At 32.8% G+C, this 18,981-nt stretch overlaps 1 protein-coding gene across 9 annotated transcripts in view; it reads right to left on the reverse strand.

Moving 5' to 3' along the window:
• Window positions 1-18,981, reverse strand: part of LOC100647103 — a 76,316-nt gene that overhangs the window by 13,821 nt on the left and 43,514 nt on the right. For 4 of the 9 annotated variants that reach the window (XM_020864220.2, XM_012311303.3, XM_048408283.1 and 1 more), the window contains 2 exons: window positions 4,006-4,166; window positions 2,216-3,388 (listed from right to left, as the gene is read on the reverse strand). In XM_020864220.2, coding sequence (XP_020719879.2) covers window positions 3,194-3,388; window positions 4,006-4,166 — 356 coding nt within the window. In that variant the 3' untranslated portion in view covers window positions 2,216-3,193. Of the gene's footprint in view, window positions 1-55; window positions 155-381; window positions 506-2,215; window positions 3,389-4,005; window positions 4,167-18,981 lie in introns of those variants that run through there. The other 5 variants (XR_007225021.1, XR_007225020.1, XR_007225023.1 and 2 more) reach the window with 5 other exon arrangements.

Consider the following 18,981-nt stretch of genomic DNA (forward strand, 5'->3'; position numbering starts at 1 on the left):
ATAGCCTGGTTCGACATGAAAGTAACGTGTTTAGCTGACAAATGCACGCATGTACCTACGTATATTTCTCATTCAAATTATAGTAAAGGTTAAAGCGATGAAAAATAGGAAATTTGCCGGATAAATATCTTCTTGTTGATCCTTTCACTGTTCACTAAAACGACGATGAAATAATTGTGCGGAAAATCTTGAACAAATTATCCAGTTTTTATCGTTCTAAAACGTAGCGTTCAAAGCTTAATACAGAAAACAAACATAAAGAGAATCTCATGAAATACCTGATTTTCATTTATAACATCGAAAGCCATTCAATTCTATTACATATAACTTCTACACATGCATTAATCGTGAAAAACTGTTCGGTTCTGTTTCAAACTTTACCATTGTAGTCGTAGTGGTTATATCTCATTACAGCGTTAAGGAAATTTCAAAAAGTTTCCCACAATGCACACAATATATTCTTGAAAGAATTCTGTGTTAAGTGTTCGGGTATTTTCGTGCGCTACTGTAAAACATACAGAAAGAAATATACGGAAAGAATCCCTAAAACTGCTAACCTTCATCCAGAACCCAAAAAGGACGAACAACCGAAAGAATACCGCCAGCTCCGTAAAAAGGACCATCGTCTAAACTCATCCCGAGCCATTCGTGTGGCCCGATAGCTCGTTCGATATTCCGATCCAGCCCCTACGCATCCCCAGCCGGGCTCTCGGCAAAAAATTCGTTAAGTCAGTTAGCGAACTTTCCCTTCGAAAATCCGCGCGCGTTCTCGCGGGCGTCTACTACTTTTCGAAAGCTGATCGAGTTCGAGAGAGCGTCTCGCTACCTTGGAAAATCTAATTCTCCGGTTCGAGTTCGAGGCGACGTAGTTTAATCAGATCCGGGGGCCGCCCACGTTGATCAGGCCAATTCCGTTTCGACAACACGGGCCGTTCCGCGTTCTTCTTCTTTGGCCGTATTCTTCCGTTACGAGGTGGAAACGGTGGAAGAAAGAGAATAAAAGAGAGAGAGAGAGAGAGAGAGAGAGAGAGACTGGCGGCGGCGCGGCTCGACCAGCCGGAAGGAAAAGAAGCAAATATCGATTTCAAAGAGGCGGAGAGGCCGGCCCGGAATCAGCCGGAGAGAAAGGTCAACTGTTCGCCGGATGTGAGGGATGATAAATCCGCGAGAGGGCGAAACGTTGCTCAAGTTTCCTTTTTCTTTTTCCTCTTCTTTCCTCGACAAGGTCCTCTCTGTTTTTTGTTTGTTACGTGGAACAGGTAGGTGGAAAAGGGTGGATGTGGCAGTTGGGAAGAACGTAACGAGGTCGCTAATATACGACCAGAAAACATGATGAGGCAGTCATTATGAGAAAATATCACAACGTTAAGCAAATATGCTACTGCTGAAAGGTATTTGGACACTTGACTCTTCTTGACGAGACATATTTTAATTGGAAAGGTATATGGTCAAATCAAACTTTGATATGCGATGATTTGGTTCATCATAAACACAATAGTCGCATACGAATATTAGCGTACTATAAACTGATTAAATCGAGCTTATCTTCGTATCCTGATACATGGAAGCGTTTGAACGAATATAGAATATCGATACATGAAAAATGAATTACCAATGCGAACGTAAACGTCGCGTGAATTTTTCTGAGACGGTAGTCAGTTGGCAGTTTTAATTTTGTTATTCCGTACGTGGGATGCGGTATCACGATTACTATGTTTATGCAAATAACGTGTTTGTGTAATTGGCGTGTAGGTTTTAGGTTCACGTTCGTTCCTCCAAGTTGTTTGCATATACACACCAATTGCGTAATGTTCGCTGTTAATTAACTGAACTCGAAGGCAATCGTTTTATTGCATCAGTTGAAATTAAACATTGACTTTTACACACGTTTCATAATATTGATTCTATTTATAAGTTTAAAAATCAACTTTTTTTAAATTAAAAAAGTGTTGCCTGTTTCTGTATGTATATTTGGATTGTTTAAAAATCTCAGATTTTTCAAATAACTGGAAATTCATGTGAACGAAATAATTTGTAGTTTATACGATATATTATAAGTCTTAATTTAAATGAATTTAATTAACACGTTTACCGTCATGATAGTCATCGGTGATGAATATTTTAAGATTGTATAGTACTGTAATTACTTGCGTGAACGAGATTGCGATTATGTTTAATAGTAATAGTAAAGTGTGATTATAAAAAGAGCATAGAATATTACAAAACTTTATTTGTTTATTTCTTTTTCATTAAGATAGTAAGATAATAAAATATTAAAATATTACACATTATGTATTACGTTATTAGCTACTGTATATGTATACTGTATATAACAATATTGGAACATTTGAAATACATATAGTAATTCAAAGAAGCATTTTGACATTTACCACAGAGAATTTGTACCAACATATTATGTACATTATACGAAACTTTTTGAAATTGCGTTGCTACTATAATGAGTCACGACTATCGTGATTACGCTAGTAAACTTTGAAATCGGTCCGACGACGTAAATTGAAGTTAAAAGAGATTTGTTACAAACATACACTTATTGTTAGTGAAAGGTTAATATACAGTAGTCTTAAACAAATATTAATTACTGCCAAAAATGGTTCCGCTAAATATTGTAACTCATTGATATAGTGAATAATTGACTCCTCAAATATTTTAGTTATCTTTGCGAAGTGCATACTTGCCATAAATATCTTATTATTTTTAAGTACATTTTCACATCTGCTTTAAATTTCCTTGATATAATCACGACAGTTGTGTTTCGTTACAGCGCTAATAATATTTTAAAATGTTTCCTATAATATATACATAAGTCGTTTCTAGGAGTGTTGGAACACTTTCGCGAGCCACTGTAGCACCATTTGTATGCTCGTTCCATTTTTCAAGCGATTTGTACGTAAAACTTATCTCTTGCAGCGCGTGCTAACCGTGCTCTAATCTGCTTCTTTCATCCACTCGTTTCCTTCTGTCCTTTCGCGAGCGAGAATTCTCGTGGAAATCAGGAGCAATTGTTTTCTCTTTTTCCCTTGGTTTGTCTCTCTACTCTCTCTCTCTCTCTCTCTCTCTTGTCTCTCTAGTCTTTATTCTACCGGTTGTTTTTTCACGATGGCAAAGGCGGAGGAGAATGCCTTTGTACTTAAGGGCCGGAAGAATTAAGGCGACGAAGCTTTTTAGAGATTTACGGGCTCGCCAGACAGTGTAAATTGAGCCCTGCCGAGTTCGCGAGATTAGTTCTCCGCGGCTTTCGAGTGTTTGCGTGTGCGTTAGATGATGAACTATGCCGCGAAGGGGTTGGAGACGGCGCAATTGCGTGTAAAATTAGCGAAACGGCGATGCACGGTGAAGGTTGTTCGTCTTCGAGGGTTGCGACAGTCTATAAATAGCATAGAAGAAATTTTGACACGGAATTGGGTGAGAGGTTCTACGAATAAGACGTCGTTAAATTAAAGAATTTAATAAATTAAGAAAGTAAGGATTGGAATGTTAAAGAAATAAAGAGCGAAGAGTTTTAAGATTTAACTCGGCACAGTAATAATGTAAATATCAGTTAAAGAAAATCGAAGGACATTATAAAAAAAGAACTCTTTTTAAAACAAAATTGATGACTATGATATTTATAGACTTTATTCTCCTTGGAAGATAATAAATATCAAACTAAGAAATAATAGCATAAACTTCTTATTTCATGCAAAATGTATTACTAAAAAATAATATTACGAGGCACGACACACGAAATTAATCACATTTTCGCATTAATTATTAACTATATGTACCAAATACTAATATAAAGCATAACGTACACGTACAATTAATAACACTTTTGCATTCCTTCTAGTCTATTCATTTAATAGTAAAAATAAAAAGAAAGTATATTACACAGATTGACAAAGTGTATTGCATGATAATTGCAAGAAATTGTGGGGTATTGATCGTGTTATTGATTAATAACGTAATTGTACACCGTCGCGAGATGACTAATTGGAGACTTACAGTTTTGTAAAACATGCAGGCTTGCCTGTCCTCGTCTTCGCCTGTAGGGCAGTCTATGAAACCGTCGCACAAGGCGTGATCGTCGATGCAATGGTATCTACCCATTCTGTCCGCTGTGGGACACGCAAACCTTTCCATCCCGTCTTCGGAGATTGGACATTCTGGAAAGGAAAGAATTGGAAAATTATAGCCACGGCGCTTTAATCGAATTACCACTGATATTAAAATGCTTTTCAATTCCTTTGGGTTATTACACCGCAATGCTAGTAAAAAATTCGTAATTCTTTTACTTCCTTGCCTTTTTGCCTCAATATTAAGAACATTCTAATAACCTGCAGTATCAATAATTTGATATTTATTATTTGATATTACTAACGTTATAATAATATTTTTATAGGCTTTATATCCACGAGTAAGTATCCAAGATTAAGTATTACCATATCTCTTCTTTTTAAGTTTTTATATTTAGTATCTATCTTGTTAGTAATCCTAGTATTTTAACGATCACTAGATTGCCGATTTTTATATATTCATGTAAAATTTCCAAACTGTTGTGATTATAACATTTAAAGGATTTATTTCGTTGTGTTCATAAAAATATAATTCTTCGGTTATACCATAAAGCGAAGGGAGAATTTTCACCAAGTGATCAATTATCTCCTTGTTTCGTTATTTTATCGATCTGAGATTTTCCAATTTCTGTACATCATTACCTCTCCCATTCTTTCCTTTAATCGCCTTCTTACTCTCTAGTTTCTACCTTTAACACCTCTAACTGTTCCGATACCTCGTTATTCCTTTCAGCATCATCAATTCTTCGTCTCCATTCTACAACTTCGTTATTTTCCCACTTCATCCCTGTATTTTTCTACTTTCTTTTATCGCGCTCGTATTTTCGTCGTTTCGCGGGTCTCTTCGACACCTTGCATTTCCATTAATGTACCATCGTTTCATATAATTTTCATATAACTTTTCTATTATACTGTTCACACGCTATCGAGCGTATACTATTTTTATGCAAAGATCGACTCGAACCTTCACCCGCCCCCGGATCGCAGCAGCGTCTGTTTGCGCGAAATTTTGTTGCAACCTTGCGAGAAAACGTGTTTTAGAGGCTGCGTCGTATGAAATTCAAAGGCAGCGGAAAAATGCCAAGGCTCTTGCTGACAGTTTCGTTTTATCGATTTATAGAACGCGTTTGTTTCATTTTGTACGCGTAATGAACGTAAATCGTCTAGGTAAATTTAACAAAAAGCGCTCCGGATTCGATTAGCTTGTTCTTGTTGTGCGCAATTGTATCGAGTATCAAGGATTAACGGTTGTATCGAAATTCTCGTGTACGTTCGAAAGCTTTTTCATTTTGAAGTATGATCACTGGAAAACGAGGGATATATGTTTTTTTGCTCTTGAGAATTGCCGACTGAAAATTGCTTCATGCCTCGGAGATAAAAAAGCGTTTTGTTGCACGTAAATTCTAAAATGACTTTATTCTTATCAGTTCATGAGTAACGCTAACTTTTATTTTACATCTTGTATTAAAAATTAATATTGGGCTTCTGTATTATTTGAATAAAATATTTAACGATTACGTAACAAAATATTATAATTATATTCATTTGATTAAACATTATACACATCTATACAATATTTTGAAATAATTATACGTTTATTTCGTTTGAATTAACAAACGATTTGTCTTCAAATTATTTCATTATTTACTTATCTTAATGCAAACTAAAATTATTTTCCGTATGTTATTTTTAAAATAAAGTGTAATTCGCTATCACTAGCTGTTATTTTTTATCATTGCGTAAAAAAATTGTATTTGATCCTGTTAAATTAATTAGATTACAAATAATATTAGTTTGGTAGGATATCCTTTATTCTGCCATGACATTCGTTCGATTCGTTCTTCGTTTCAGACAAGCATCATCAACTTATTTACCCGAGATCGATTAGGGTGGAACAACCTTGAATATGACATCATCTCCGAAACCTCGAACCTCGCCAATAAAATGGTAGACTAAAAAATATCCTACGTATGTTCGTTAGTTTCGAAATATTCTATTAGCGTTTCGACAATGCGTTCACTATTAATGGAAATGGAAAAATTCATTTTGTAAAATGAAATGATCGTAGCAAAAGAATATAATAATTTCTACTACTTTGTATTTTCAATATAATTTTAATATGTTATCGTTTTTAATGTATTTAAAGTTTTTCATATTTTCTTTTAGAATATTTTTTATTTAGGCATTCCATAAGCTTTTCAAATTAATTTTTCTCTGTTGCAATTAATTATTTTATATAGCTTTTTATTATAGCTTGTTCTGCGCCAAAATTAATTTATTCATTACTCTTGTAGTTTTTAATCTGTAAATCGATACCCAATCATTTCGCGTTACAATTTATTATTTTTACAACTTTTCCCATTTTCGATATTTTTTATCTTCCCAGTATCTAACTTTTCTTTGCTGAAGTTAATCAATTCCTCTATTTTCTAATTCTTAAATCTTCTTGATATCCAATTTTCCCTGTTAAAATTACTTTAACACTTTTTCAATTTTCTGATTTTTAAACCTTTCAAACACTTAACCTCTCCATCCTCAAATTAACCATTCCACTACTTTTCTATTTCTCAATTTCCAAACTTTTCCAACATCCAACTTTTCTCCGCCAAAATCAACCGTTTTATTACTCTTCCAGCCTCCACTTTTCCTCGTCATTTGTCACCATCTATCACTCGCTTCCTTCTCCCAAGAGATCACTGAAACTGAGAAATTCTCAAAATCGATCTTGCATGAATACTCGAAAAATTCACAAATTGTCTGTGTCGGTGTAGTACGTGCATTTGGGATTTCCATTAATTTTCATCGTACATGCTCGTGCTCCCGATCGATTCTTAATAAAGCCTTTGTTAGAAGGCAGGACAATGGTCGAATAAAAAGGATACGTCTTCTCCCCTGTCCAACGATATTTCCAGTAACTCCCAGTGCAAATTCTAAAACAACTTTCCGACCAGTCGAGGCTGCTAACAATGCACGACTATTTCTGACAAACCCCGTGGTTGTAGGCGATCGCCACACCCCCTTGAAGACGCGTGTCCATTCGAAACGAAACGACGGAAATATCGCTGTTTAAATCAAGTCAAGGTTGTCTTTATCACATAAGGGGCCAATTAGTGAAATAATAATAATTATGATAATACAATTATAATAGCTATAAAAGCTTTACTGAGAATTATCGCAGATTTGTATTTTAACGAATTTCTCTCCCATAAGACATAACATAAAGTATTGTAATTAAATATCATGAAGTTTTTTTTAAAGAAATCAATCTTTTCCAAAAATTATGAAATTCAGTCTATGATTATCTAAGTCACTCATACTGTACATGTATTTACGCAACCTATAATATTATAATAATTTTTATTTATATTTATAAGTTTTATTCTCTGTACTCTTTGTACTTTTAAATGATTAATGAAGGATTATCTCCACGTATACATTGCCGGCTTTTATCGAATTTGTGCGCGATGTATTTTTCGAAAAGGTATCTTTTTACCTGTCAAAATTCATATTGAACCATCAAAGTTAGGAGTTGAGTACATATTTTATAGAATATCTAGAGAATACAATTTTAAAGAATGTCTCGTCGTAATATTATAAAATACAATCCAATATTATAACAAATATAACTATAACTAAAGGAATTATGAAAGAGATGCTACATTGACCCAACGTTAGTCCTCTTAATAGGTTAAGCACTTTCATCTCGATTGATTTCACCCTGATTCATATTAAATCAATAAATATAATTCACGGTGGAATTTGTTAACCCACTTTCTTCAGAACAAGATAAAGAGAAAAGTAGATGAAACAGGAAGAAAAGATGAAATCGAGTGAAAGAGGAAAAGAATTCACTAGACCTTAAAGAATCGACGTTTTCTAGGTCGATTAAGTGGCGAAAGAAGGAGAGAAATTTTTCCTTTTTTCTTTTTTTCTTTTTTGTTTAAGTCGTCACTGTACTATGCCTCGAGTTCAATCGGGACAAGCTTCCTTTTGAGATTAAAGGCAGCGTGGATGCACTTAAAGAGCGATTAAAGCTGTAATCCGGAGTTCTCGTCGTTCCACCACTGACAAACAATATGAGAGCGACGGTTTGGAAATCTTTGGGATTTAGAGGAGGATGAAAGCAGGAATAGAGCGTAGGGAACGTGACAGGTGTACGCCATGTTACGTCTTGGACAGACTTTTCGTAAGTTGTAACGATCATCGATAGGTTTTTCTTTTATGAAATATGTGTTTTGTGATAGCTCGGGCGTGATACGACGTACGTGACAAAAATAACATGTTTTAATTATATTTTTTTCCACGAATTATGAAAAGTCTAGGATAAATATCGGTTTGCATTATTTATGAACGAAACGCAAATACATTTTCCAAATTAGATAATAATTTACAAAAAAATAAGCACGCATATTCCATAGCTCGTATTCCTTTGCTTCATTATTTATTCAAATATATTTATAGATATACAACTGTAACGTAAAATAAAAATTATCTCATTCCATGCATCGGAAATGTTTTTACCATCCAGCGTATCACAACAGAACTCGTTAATTAACGAAATATAATTACTTTATACTGAAACAATTTCTCGTTTAATTAACAAACGAATGTTAAAACAACGACGTAATTCATCAAAAACTATATAAAAATTGTATATATGTATATCCGTAAATAGCGGACAGAGGAAAATTGAAAATTAACACTTCTACGAATAAGTATTAAATCTAAATTTTTGTATTAAACCTATTCCGTAATATATATCTATCATTATATTATATATTTATTCATCTTTCTCTTGTCCATTATAATTGAGGAATTTAAGCCGGAAATGATATCTCGTACAAGAGAGTGTATGCCACGATATAAACAGGAAAATATTCGTAAATTCAATTAATTGTACCGCTATGATGTTCTTTTGAACTTTGAAAGTATCGTATGTGAATATAGAACGGCTCCCAGATATTTCGATTAATAATTACAAACCACATTAAATGCTTACCATTGTAAATGTATGAAAGATAAATCTGTAATTCATTTTATTTAACTTTCAAAATAACAAGTAAGGTACAGTTAAAATTGTAAGTGAAAAATTTAAAATAATATTTCTTGTCCATATTGAAAACCGGGGTTAACACCATTCAATGTTTCAATTCTTTAATTTTGTTTCATCGTAAATGATGCTTTTTTGTCATTCAGTTTTTCTTTCATTTACCGCTGTATCTTCATGATATTAAAGAAAGAGGGTTTATTAATTATTAACGTAGCTTTGCAAACTTTCTATTAAACAGAAGAGACGCAAATTTTAACCGGTAAAAAGAAACAGTTAGAGTTTTCCCACTGTGGTAATTACACTTTAACATCGTTACGAGGCAATAAAAGTCACCGATGGAATTGTTGATAGTGAACCACGATGAGGAGGAATGAAATGAAACAGATAAAGGCTTGGAAAAAGTGAAACTTTGAAAACGTCGACATCTCTAACGATTCACGAATAAATGCAGATGATATTTATATACGCTGTCGTATGTAAATATTCCGATATTTTCTTGTTTTATATAAAACGTATTTTAATCACAAAATTTCTATTAACGGATAAATCGAACAAAATCCCGAACACATCGAACCGCAACGTAAAATAATTATTATGTCTACGTGTAATAAAATGTTACGACAGGATTAAATGAAATAAAAATTTCAATATATGTAATAAGAAAATTAGCGTGTTTTGTCGACCATTCGCGGAGAGACGCGATCTCAAGGAAGCGCGTCAACGGGAGTCGTAAATTCCTGTTATGATTTTACAATCGACGTCATGAAACTGATCGATCCGCTATTTCGTTTAAGGTGATAGATGTAATTGAATTAATTATAACGCTGAGGTAACAGGTTGTAATGTATCTTTATTCCAATAACAATTGTAGACAAGATGATTACGCTCGTTGCGTATATATATATATTTTAATTAGATGAGCTACCAGTTCGTGATGAAACTTTGTAGAATTATTATTCTGTCGTTTGACAAGCTCTTTATTTTTAAATTCTTTGATTTCTGGATTATAAGTAAAAATAAAAAAATTCTTCTAAACTGATGGAAAGGCTATTGATGCAAGTAATGGTATTTAAACAGTAAATAGTAAAATATATTAAATATTTATTCATTTTATTTTATCTCGGATTCACAGCTTGGAAATGGACTTGGTTTTGTGATAAAATATATTAGATAAGTTTTCCATTGAAAATATTTTCTTTTTTCTTTCAACCATATTCTCCAATTTATGTACATCTATTTACGTATATGTTTTAAATAAAATATATTAGTGTACATATTATAATCAAGAAACAAGTGTGCTAAAAAAGAAGTGTACACGAAGGGCTACTTTATAACGTCACTATATCTTTTCTACAAATATACGTGTAACTTTATACCGTCAAGCGTGGCCTTGATTAGAAAGTGACGCATTTTCTATTTTAGCTGGTTTTCAACCGGATGACGTGGAATCAGAAATTGGTATCGCGTGGTGACACGCGTAACCGCGCTGGTGTGCGGTCCGCAACAGGTGCGAATCTCGCGTATCGGTAATGATCACCCGGTAATTGTCATCATTTCAATCTATCCGGGTGATTACTGTGCCGATGAAGTTGATGGTTACGTCAAACGATTTCTAGTGCGATCGTGATATGTTACTTCTATTAGCTACGTGTGTATATCCATTATTTTCGAACCAATAAGTTTTCTCATCGTTGACAAATAATTGTTTAGTTTGAAAAAGATAAGGAAGAGTTAACATAAACATACAAATTGAATAGGAAACAGCATGCTTTTTTTAGCTCAGATGTATAATTATAGGAATTTGAAGAATTTTCTTTAATTTTAAGAAAAGTAATCGTACAATATTTCTGCATTGCGGTAGCTAATGATGAGTCTTTGCGACAATAAATAAATAAATAAAAATAATAAAATATTTGTACGATAAGTGATCGATATATAAGCGATGAAAATTCTCTATTTTGATATGAAAATGAATTTCGATGTGGCCGCGAATACATATTTCGTTGCCTTTAATCTCGCGAATATTTTGCGTAGTCTGGGGACTCCTTTAATTTCGAGGAAACGCTGCGTCAAGGCAAAGTCGAGGGGAAACGTGTTACGTAGGTGTTTGGGGGCGGTTAGGAAATTGTATAAGGTGTCGCAAAGTTAGGTAATCGAATATGGTTACTATATTCTATGAGGAGAGATAAATAAGTTTGGATGAATAGTAAGTCGCTGAAAGAGGGAAATGCATTTATTTAACTTCTTATATCTGAAATGTCACCCGCTCTCTTTAATCTGGGAGCAATATCATTGTAAAGTTAAATTTTGTATCTTATTCGTCGTATATGATTTAGTCTGGTGAACATATAATTCATCTCCATCTCCATCGATTCAGAACCATACAAAATTTTTGATATTTTTCTGCATTTTTAGTAAAATTGTGAAACATGAGCAAACTGTAATAACAGAGTTTACTAATTACTGAGGTGTTATATCCATATATACCCATGTTTATAAGTATTAGAATACCTGCTGCTCTGGTATAGAATGTGATAATTGATCTGGGTTACTAAGAAAATAATTAAGGATTAGATTCGAATTTAGTAGTTGTATAATGATCCAAAATACACGACGAAAAATTGTGGAAACTATTTGCAAGAATTTTAGAAATAATAAATCAATAATTACATGTTGGAGCCTGTATCATTCTTTGATTTAAATCTTATTGAAACAATTTGAAATGAATCAAATAGCCTAAAGTCTACATTTAATTTAAAGAGTCGAATCAGATAATTAATAATATAAATATCGAAGTTTAATAACAATGATAATTTAATAATTCGAATATCAAAATATGAACAAAGAAAGCATTTAAACTTATTATATGCATTTAATCGATGAAATTTGTATTACCATATGAAACATATGAGTTCTTTACTAATTTAAACTTTCAATAAAATTTAATAATTTTTAATGGTTACCTGGAATCTAGTAAGATTTATATAATTTTTCAATAAGTACCCTACTGTTATAATTCATATTTATAAATTAAACAAATTAAGTAATTTTTTCTAGTACGATCGTCTACGTATATATTTAATAATAGTTATTAAAAATATCAGTCAAGGACAATTTGCAATTTATTTAACGTAGCATGTCTATATATAATATACTTGGAGAAGTAAAATTTTTGTCCGTGATTCTAATTCGATAAGGATTATAAAGAAGGATAAAGGAATAGTAAAACATACCATTGGAGAATTTTGAGTTAAAATTACCGAGTAAAGTCGAGGATAGCGACGAATACATATGAGTGTTATAAGTTGATTAATAGTATCACAGTTCCGACATATGTTAATGTTATAGCAACAATTTATACTATCGTAGTGTCATAAAGTAATAATACACGGCACTATTATTTTCCATGGCTAGTACAATCTATAACATGACGTGGATGCTAATAATAACGCATTACTGAAGAATGGGATTACACGAATTTGCATATCAGTAGTTTGGACTATAGCAATATAAAGTACTAGTGCTATATTACCGTATAATGTGTAATATCAAGGACTGGTAGTACAATAACATTCGTCAATTTCTACGTCAAACAGAAAACTTAATAAAAAGGAATACAAACCGAAACACTGGCCAATTTTTATATCTCCATCATATTTTCGTTTTAACAAAGAAGAAGATGTTGAATATTTTAAAATGTCTTTAACATAAAGTTTAAACAAGAATTTAAGACCTTTTAAATATATACAAACAAACACTTGAAGGTGATAAAAGGGCGTAGGAGGGTTAAAAGCCGATACCCATAATTGGACATATTTTACAAAAGCATCTTGTGTTTTATATTTCAAAAATTATTTGTAAATCGATATTTAATATTTCCATATAATGTGTCTTCATTTTATAAGAGAACAGCAAATACGAAGAAAGAAGAATTTTTAAATTTATTTTTCATTATCATATTAGATTATTTACTACATTTCATTTTATACATTACCTCAACAAAATAATGAATTAAAAAATATTCAATTCAATTGTTAATTCAAGGTAAAATCAATTCTGAATTAACACGCGTATGAATACGTCTATTGTTAATGTGTTTCTAGAAGAAATTTGGAAAATTAAAGCATTTATTTAACTCAAAAAACTTCGGAACAAAATTACATTCCAAGTTACGAAACATTTAATCGCACCAACACTAAGGAGGTAATTTTTGTAACATTATATTGTATAATTTTTTACTTCTTTTACCTTAATAAATGTGGGGGCGAATAAATTGTGCTGCATTTTAACAATATGCGTCATAACGTGTCAACAAAATTCATGGAGCTAACGTTTTTATTATACTATTTTATTTTTAAAGGACTCCGGTGACTGATCGTGATACAATCTGGGACTAGGATCGATGTTTCAAATTGTGGTTTCGACGCTCGAAATATATATGTAAACTTTCGCACCTGACCGATTTCACGAGCTGCTATATCGGTTTCACCAACAATACCGATCAATTATCACTACGTTCCCATTAATCTCTTCCTTCGCAAGATGAACTCTTATTCGAGTATCCTCCCTCGGGGAAAACCATTACCAACGGTCAAAAAACAAAAGCATCCCTTTCAAACAACCCCTTCAATCACCCCAATCACATCCACGAAAACACTCAACCCGTAAAATACTTTCTCTTGAAATACCATACCGACAAATATTTTCAAACAAACGGAGATAATTCTGGCGATTCGTAATTCCTACGATTAACATGTCTGTGATGGCGATGGCTGATATTATGCATGTCAGTGACGCCGTAAAGGCCACCGGTAACCAGCAATGATAGATTTAATTATAATATGCGTTAACGAACAGTCACAGTCGCAAAATTGACAAATTAAATAAATGAAACAGACTTTCGACCTATCAAAATTATAATACTAAATAAACAGTTAGTTTTTGAACTGAATAAACAGTCACAGATATAAAATTTTCGATATTTTCCATGTTTACAGTGATAAATTGCGTAACATATTAAATATTTAAATAAAGCGCTTAAACAGGCTTATTTTTTAGTCAGATATTATATTTAGAATTTTATTCTCCAATGAAATTTCATTATAGAGATTATAGAATGATGAAATTAAAGTTAATAATAAATATTAATTCAGTATTATGGTGTAATTGTATGACTAAATATTTAAAATTGTGAAGCGGAATATCATATGAATGAGTTTTATTTATTTTGGACAATATTTTAACACGTTTTTAAATGTTAAAATATTTGAATAGTTCATAACTGTCATACAATAGGAAGGAAAATTACGGACAGATGTTGTGGTTAAACAGTTGAGATAATTTCAACGTGCTTGTCTTTTCCATCACTTTTTGCGACTGTTTTCTCGCCGGTTATTTCTTTTCTTTGTTCGTCCGATATTACGATTTTTAAAGATTTGTTGCATTAAAGATTTGTTGATTCAGGTTGCATTTTTAAAGGCGGAATAACAGATGGAAAAGGATGTTTCAAGACAAAATGAGATGATATGGAGTGAAAGACATTTTACAATGAATTTTAAGTACTTCTATTGATTGACAGGTATATATGTGCTCTCTTGTATAATCATTCACCAACCACGTAATAATATTAACGAGGACGCAAGCTAGAAGTTAGATTATAGACTTCTCTTTTAAAATTTTATAATTCTATGTGAAACAGCACAAGTTGACTCGTAGCTTGTAAAATTTGTTCCTGCAATATCATTTATTTTCTTCTCAAATTTGTTATTAAGATATAACAAGAGAATTTATTAGTACACTATAATAACTTGTAGTTTGTAACTTGTTGAAAATTGTAATTAACATAACTTGTAATTGTAGCGAGTTGTGGCGAGTTTGAAATTTTACTGTTATAATTACCACAGCCGTGACACGTTGCAGTGGTAATGAAATTTCAAGAAGTTTACTAGAACGCATATAATATATTCATAAAAGTTTTCTACTGTAAACGTTTCAAAAATACCTTAGCAGCCTGTAACTGTAAATCGTAACGGTCATTGCTAAACAAGGTTTAATCACGGCTATTCAACTACTTGTGTACAACATCCTTACTTTATTCTACGTTGATAAAGCAAACGAAAAGCAAAAAGAAAGGTTGAAGGAGCAAATGACAGCATGCAGCATCATTTAATCAACGACATCTCGCGTAGCGTACAGGTAGCAGAGTATCAACCGGGCTAAAACCCGATAAACCGATTCTCTGTACCACCTCCGCCCCCAAAAGGTTATTCGAACAGAATTAACGTCGCGACCCGTAAGCGTCCGTCACTTTTCATTTTCCGGAAACGGGTAGCGTACAACGATGAAACGGAACCGGCGATTAAATTGTCGCTCCGCCGTAATCCAACTGGACATCGGTCACAGGGTGTGCCATCGTGATCACCAGTAGCGATAAAAGTCATTAAAGAGCTGAAACCACGCGTATCGCGGCTTGAAAAAAAAATCGATACTAGCTAATGAGCAAAAAGTTCTATGTTAATTACGCGCAGCGTTCTCATGATTAATCTTTTCGAACTTATGAATGGCTATACGTCAGACAAAATTTATCGTTTTGATGTAGAAGCATAAATTACAGGTTCTACTGGAAGAGTGATATATATAAGAGTACATTTAAAAAAATCGCTTTGGTATAAAATGTAGAAAGGTAGAAAAACGTTATTAATCATTTCACTATTGAGTAACGAAGAAATTTTGTTTCTTCTATGATTCAGCTAATAATAATCATAATAATCTTAGGTTTTCAAGCTCTCTGCTGAAATATCTTTTACGCGTGTTGATCTGTATTCCTCAAATTTAAATAAAAATATGTTGTAAATGTAACGAATGAACTCATGGTAGTATATAGTTTCTTTTTTAGAAATTGAACATTAACCGTGCACTTACAGTGACAAACGAAAGCAAGTTTGAGAGGAATTTAGTAGAAAACGCAATTCTATTTTATAGGAGCATGAATAGACGTACTACATATCTCTCGAAATAGATGACTGTTATTACATAGCGAAAAATATCTAGTACGAAGTTACTAATGCTCATATGATGCTTCAAATTTTAAACATTCTTCTGACCACAATTGTATGCAATTAAATTTAAGAAATTGACAAAAAAATGGACTTGGTCGATTTGGCTTTCGAAAGGTCCGAGTGAAAAATACCTGATGGCATGATTTAAATACCGATAATATTACGCAAACAAAACTTTTCATTAAATGCTAAAACAGGAGATACGAATGATCAGTTCTTGGTCAGGTCGGTTATCGAGGATATTATACACTGTAATTCAAAGTAGCCCAAGGGCTTTTTGCAAATGGTAATGTATACGGAAAATTGGTCCCCGAGGGGTTGACATGTAAAGGACACTCGACGAGTAGCATCGGCAAGAAATTGCCCTCCATTTTTCCAGCGTCATCTCTTTTCGGCCCCTCAATTTTTCACACGAATGAAAAATCGCTCGTTTTGAGTTCAAGGCGAGATATCCAATCAATTAGTTTCCTCTCATTGAATTCGAGAGTTCGTCAAACACAGCTAACCTCTACCATACAGAAAAACGATATTGAATAGATCGATTTCCCATTGCATTACGCGGATTCTTGAAAATGTTCAATTTCTTCAAAATTTTCTGCTCCAACGTTCACCGATCTCTAACCGATTGCTCGAAAACATTTCGACCTGTTTCACGGTTGATATATTTCATTATATATGTGGTGAGATTGGAAAACTATTTGAAAATCACAGGCGAAAGATATGATACAGCGCCTCACGAAAGTATTCGAACACTTGAAAATATTTTACGAATGCACTAAGTATTACATTATACGAAAATGTTTGAAATTTCCTTAGCGCTGCTTAACAGAGGAAGATCTCTTAATTTCTTTTACAGAGAAGCGATTTTAAAATTCAATACATTGTTGATTAATCCTGTGTTACAAAACTTGCCCTTTTAATTTCAGAGCTAAACGTGTATATTTTCATTTTATAATGCTAATTTTAAAAATATCGTGATATTAAAATAATGGAAGCATTAAAATATTATTTGTCTTACCTGTTATAGCCTTTGGCTTCTACAAAATGTTGTCAATTATATCTTTGAACGAAACAGATTATTTCCAGTCTTAGTTATTTCATATTAAGATATTTTTTAATGCCATAAAGTGACATTAAATGAAAAAGTCAAAGAACATGCTATCCTGTTCTTTTTCTGCGGTTTCATGTATGTTGCTTGTTTTATAGAAAGAAATTGAATACTGTAGAGATCAATAAAAATTACTTCAAAGATTTTCATCGAGAAGTCACGAAATTACTGAATTGCAAATGCAAAAAGTAACTGCAAGAAAACATTCTATTTTCATAGAAATATATTAGCGTCTAAAGATTTCGAACGTTTCGTTATGAACTTTTAAGCATTTCAAACGTTTATCAATCGCAAGATAGCGAGAGAATGCGATTAAATTCCTGACACAGAGTGACGAAAGGCTTTAACGCTTCGAATAATTTCAACTAATCGATCTGAATATTCAGCATGGTAGATTAAACCCTTTCGCTCGGTGTAGGTGTAGCATTACTGAAAGCACTTCTGCTATGTAGACCGGACTAGTTTTTGTGAATACAACAAACTATATGTATGAAAGTTTAATTATATACTTAAATAAATAGGCTGCGAATGTATTTATAGAAAATTTTCAAGTACGAAAATGTACAGAATGCACATAACACGTGTATAAATGTAAAACATATACAAAATATCGAAAGTAAAGTAAACATATTAAAATATCTACCAGGTGAGAGAAATAAATTTCTATTTAAATTCTATTTGTTTGCCTAATGTCTATAAAAATGTGACTTTGTTTAAACATGCACAGCTTTTTTAGTATCACTCATAAATCAATTGTATCAGGTTGTAATGCTTTACTGTCATATATAGCTACAATGATCGTAAAGACTAATAAAATCAGTACAACAGAGCACAAGTTACGCTTTTTAAACGATGTTATAAATCGAAATAAAAGTGACTCTAGATACACACATATTATAGAGAAAATTTATAGTACTAGATTAGAGAAATGTCGAATCTATAGAGACTGGTGGGCAGCAAAATGATTGTTCGATACGTGACAGCTTATACGCCCTCAGTAGCTTTTCTTTGTTAAAGAAAACAGGTTGGATGAGATGGTATTGTAAACAACGAAAGCAGAATGTTGTTGGGAATAGAACGATGATTAGAGACAAATTGCAATAGAAACAATTACGTTCGTACTCTGTATGTTTGGAAAATACGTGAATGGCGACTTCCGAAATTAGTTTCGAGCCACCATGCTACACACGTAAAAGAACAGTGAAAATTTCTGTAATTCGGAGTAAATGGATTCCAGAGGACGAGCTCGAGGAATAACTTGCATTCTGAAGGACAACTGTACCCTATACAGTCACAGTTACACGTGTTGAAATGAACTCGACGTATGTTCAATTTGAGTCTGTCGTACTAGTTTGAATTAGTTTCAAGATAAATTTAGTTGCAAGAAATAGTTGAAGTTTTGTTACCGTATGCGCGAAATATCGTCTTTCCGAAGTTCGAATTTGATGGGTCGGCATCGTCTATTAAATTCTCATATATCGACCTTGTCGGCCACATTAATCTCCTGGCTTATGATTTTGCTCATAAGTACATATATATGTACTATAACGTTACCTATTTATTGCCTTAGTATAATGTTCAAAGCAAAACCACAAAATATTATGGATAATTTATATTCAGCAAACTATAGTCTCTTAATATAAGTGAAGTCAGAGTTAAAGTTGAGCTTTGATATTAGAACAGCTTACA

This window comes from Bombus terrestris, chromosome 8 (assembly GCF_910591885.1).
Source record: "Bombus terrestris chromosome 8, iyBomTerr1.2, whole genome shotgun sequence".
Taxonomy (NCBI): Eukaryota; Metazoa; Arthropoda; class Insecta; order Hymenoptera; family Apidae; genus Bombus; species Bombus terrestris.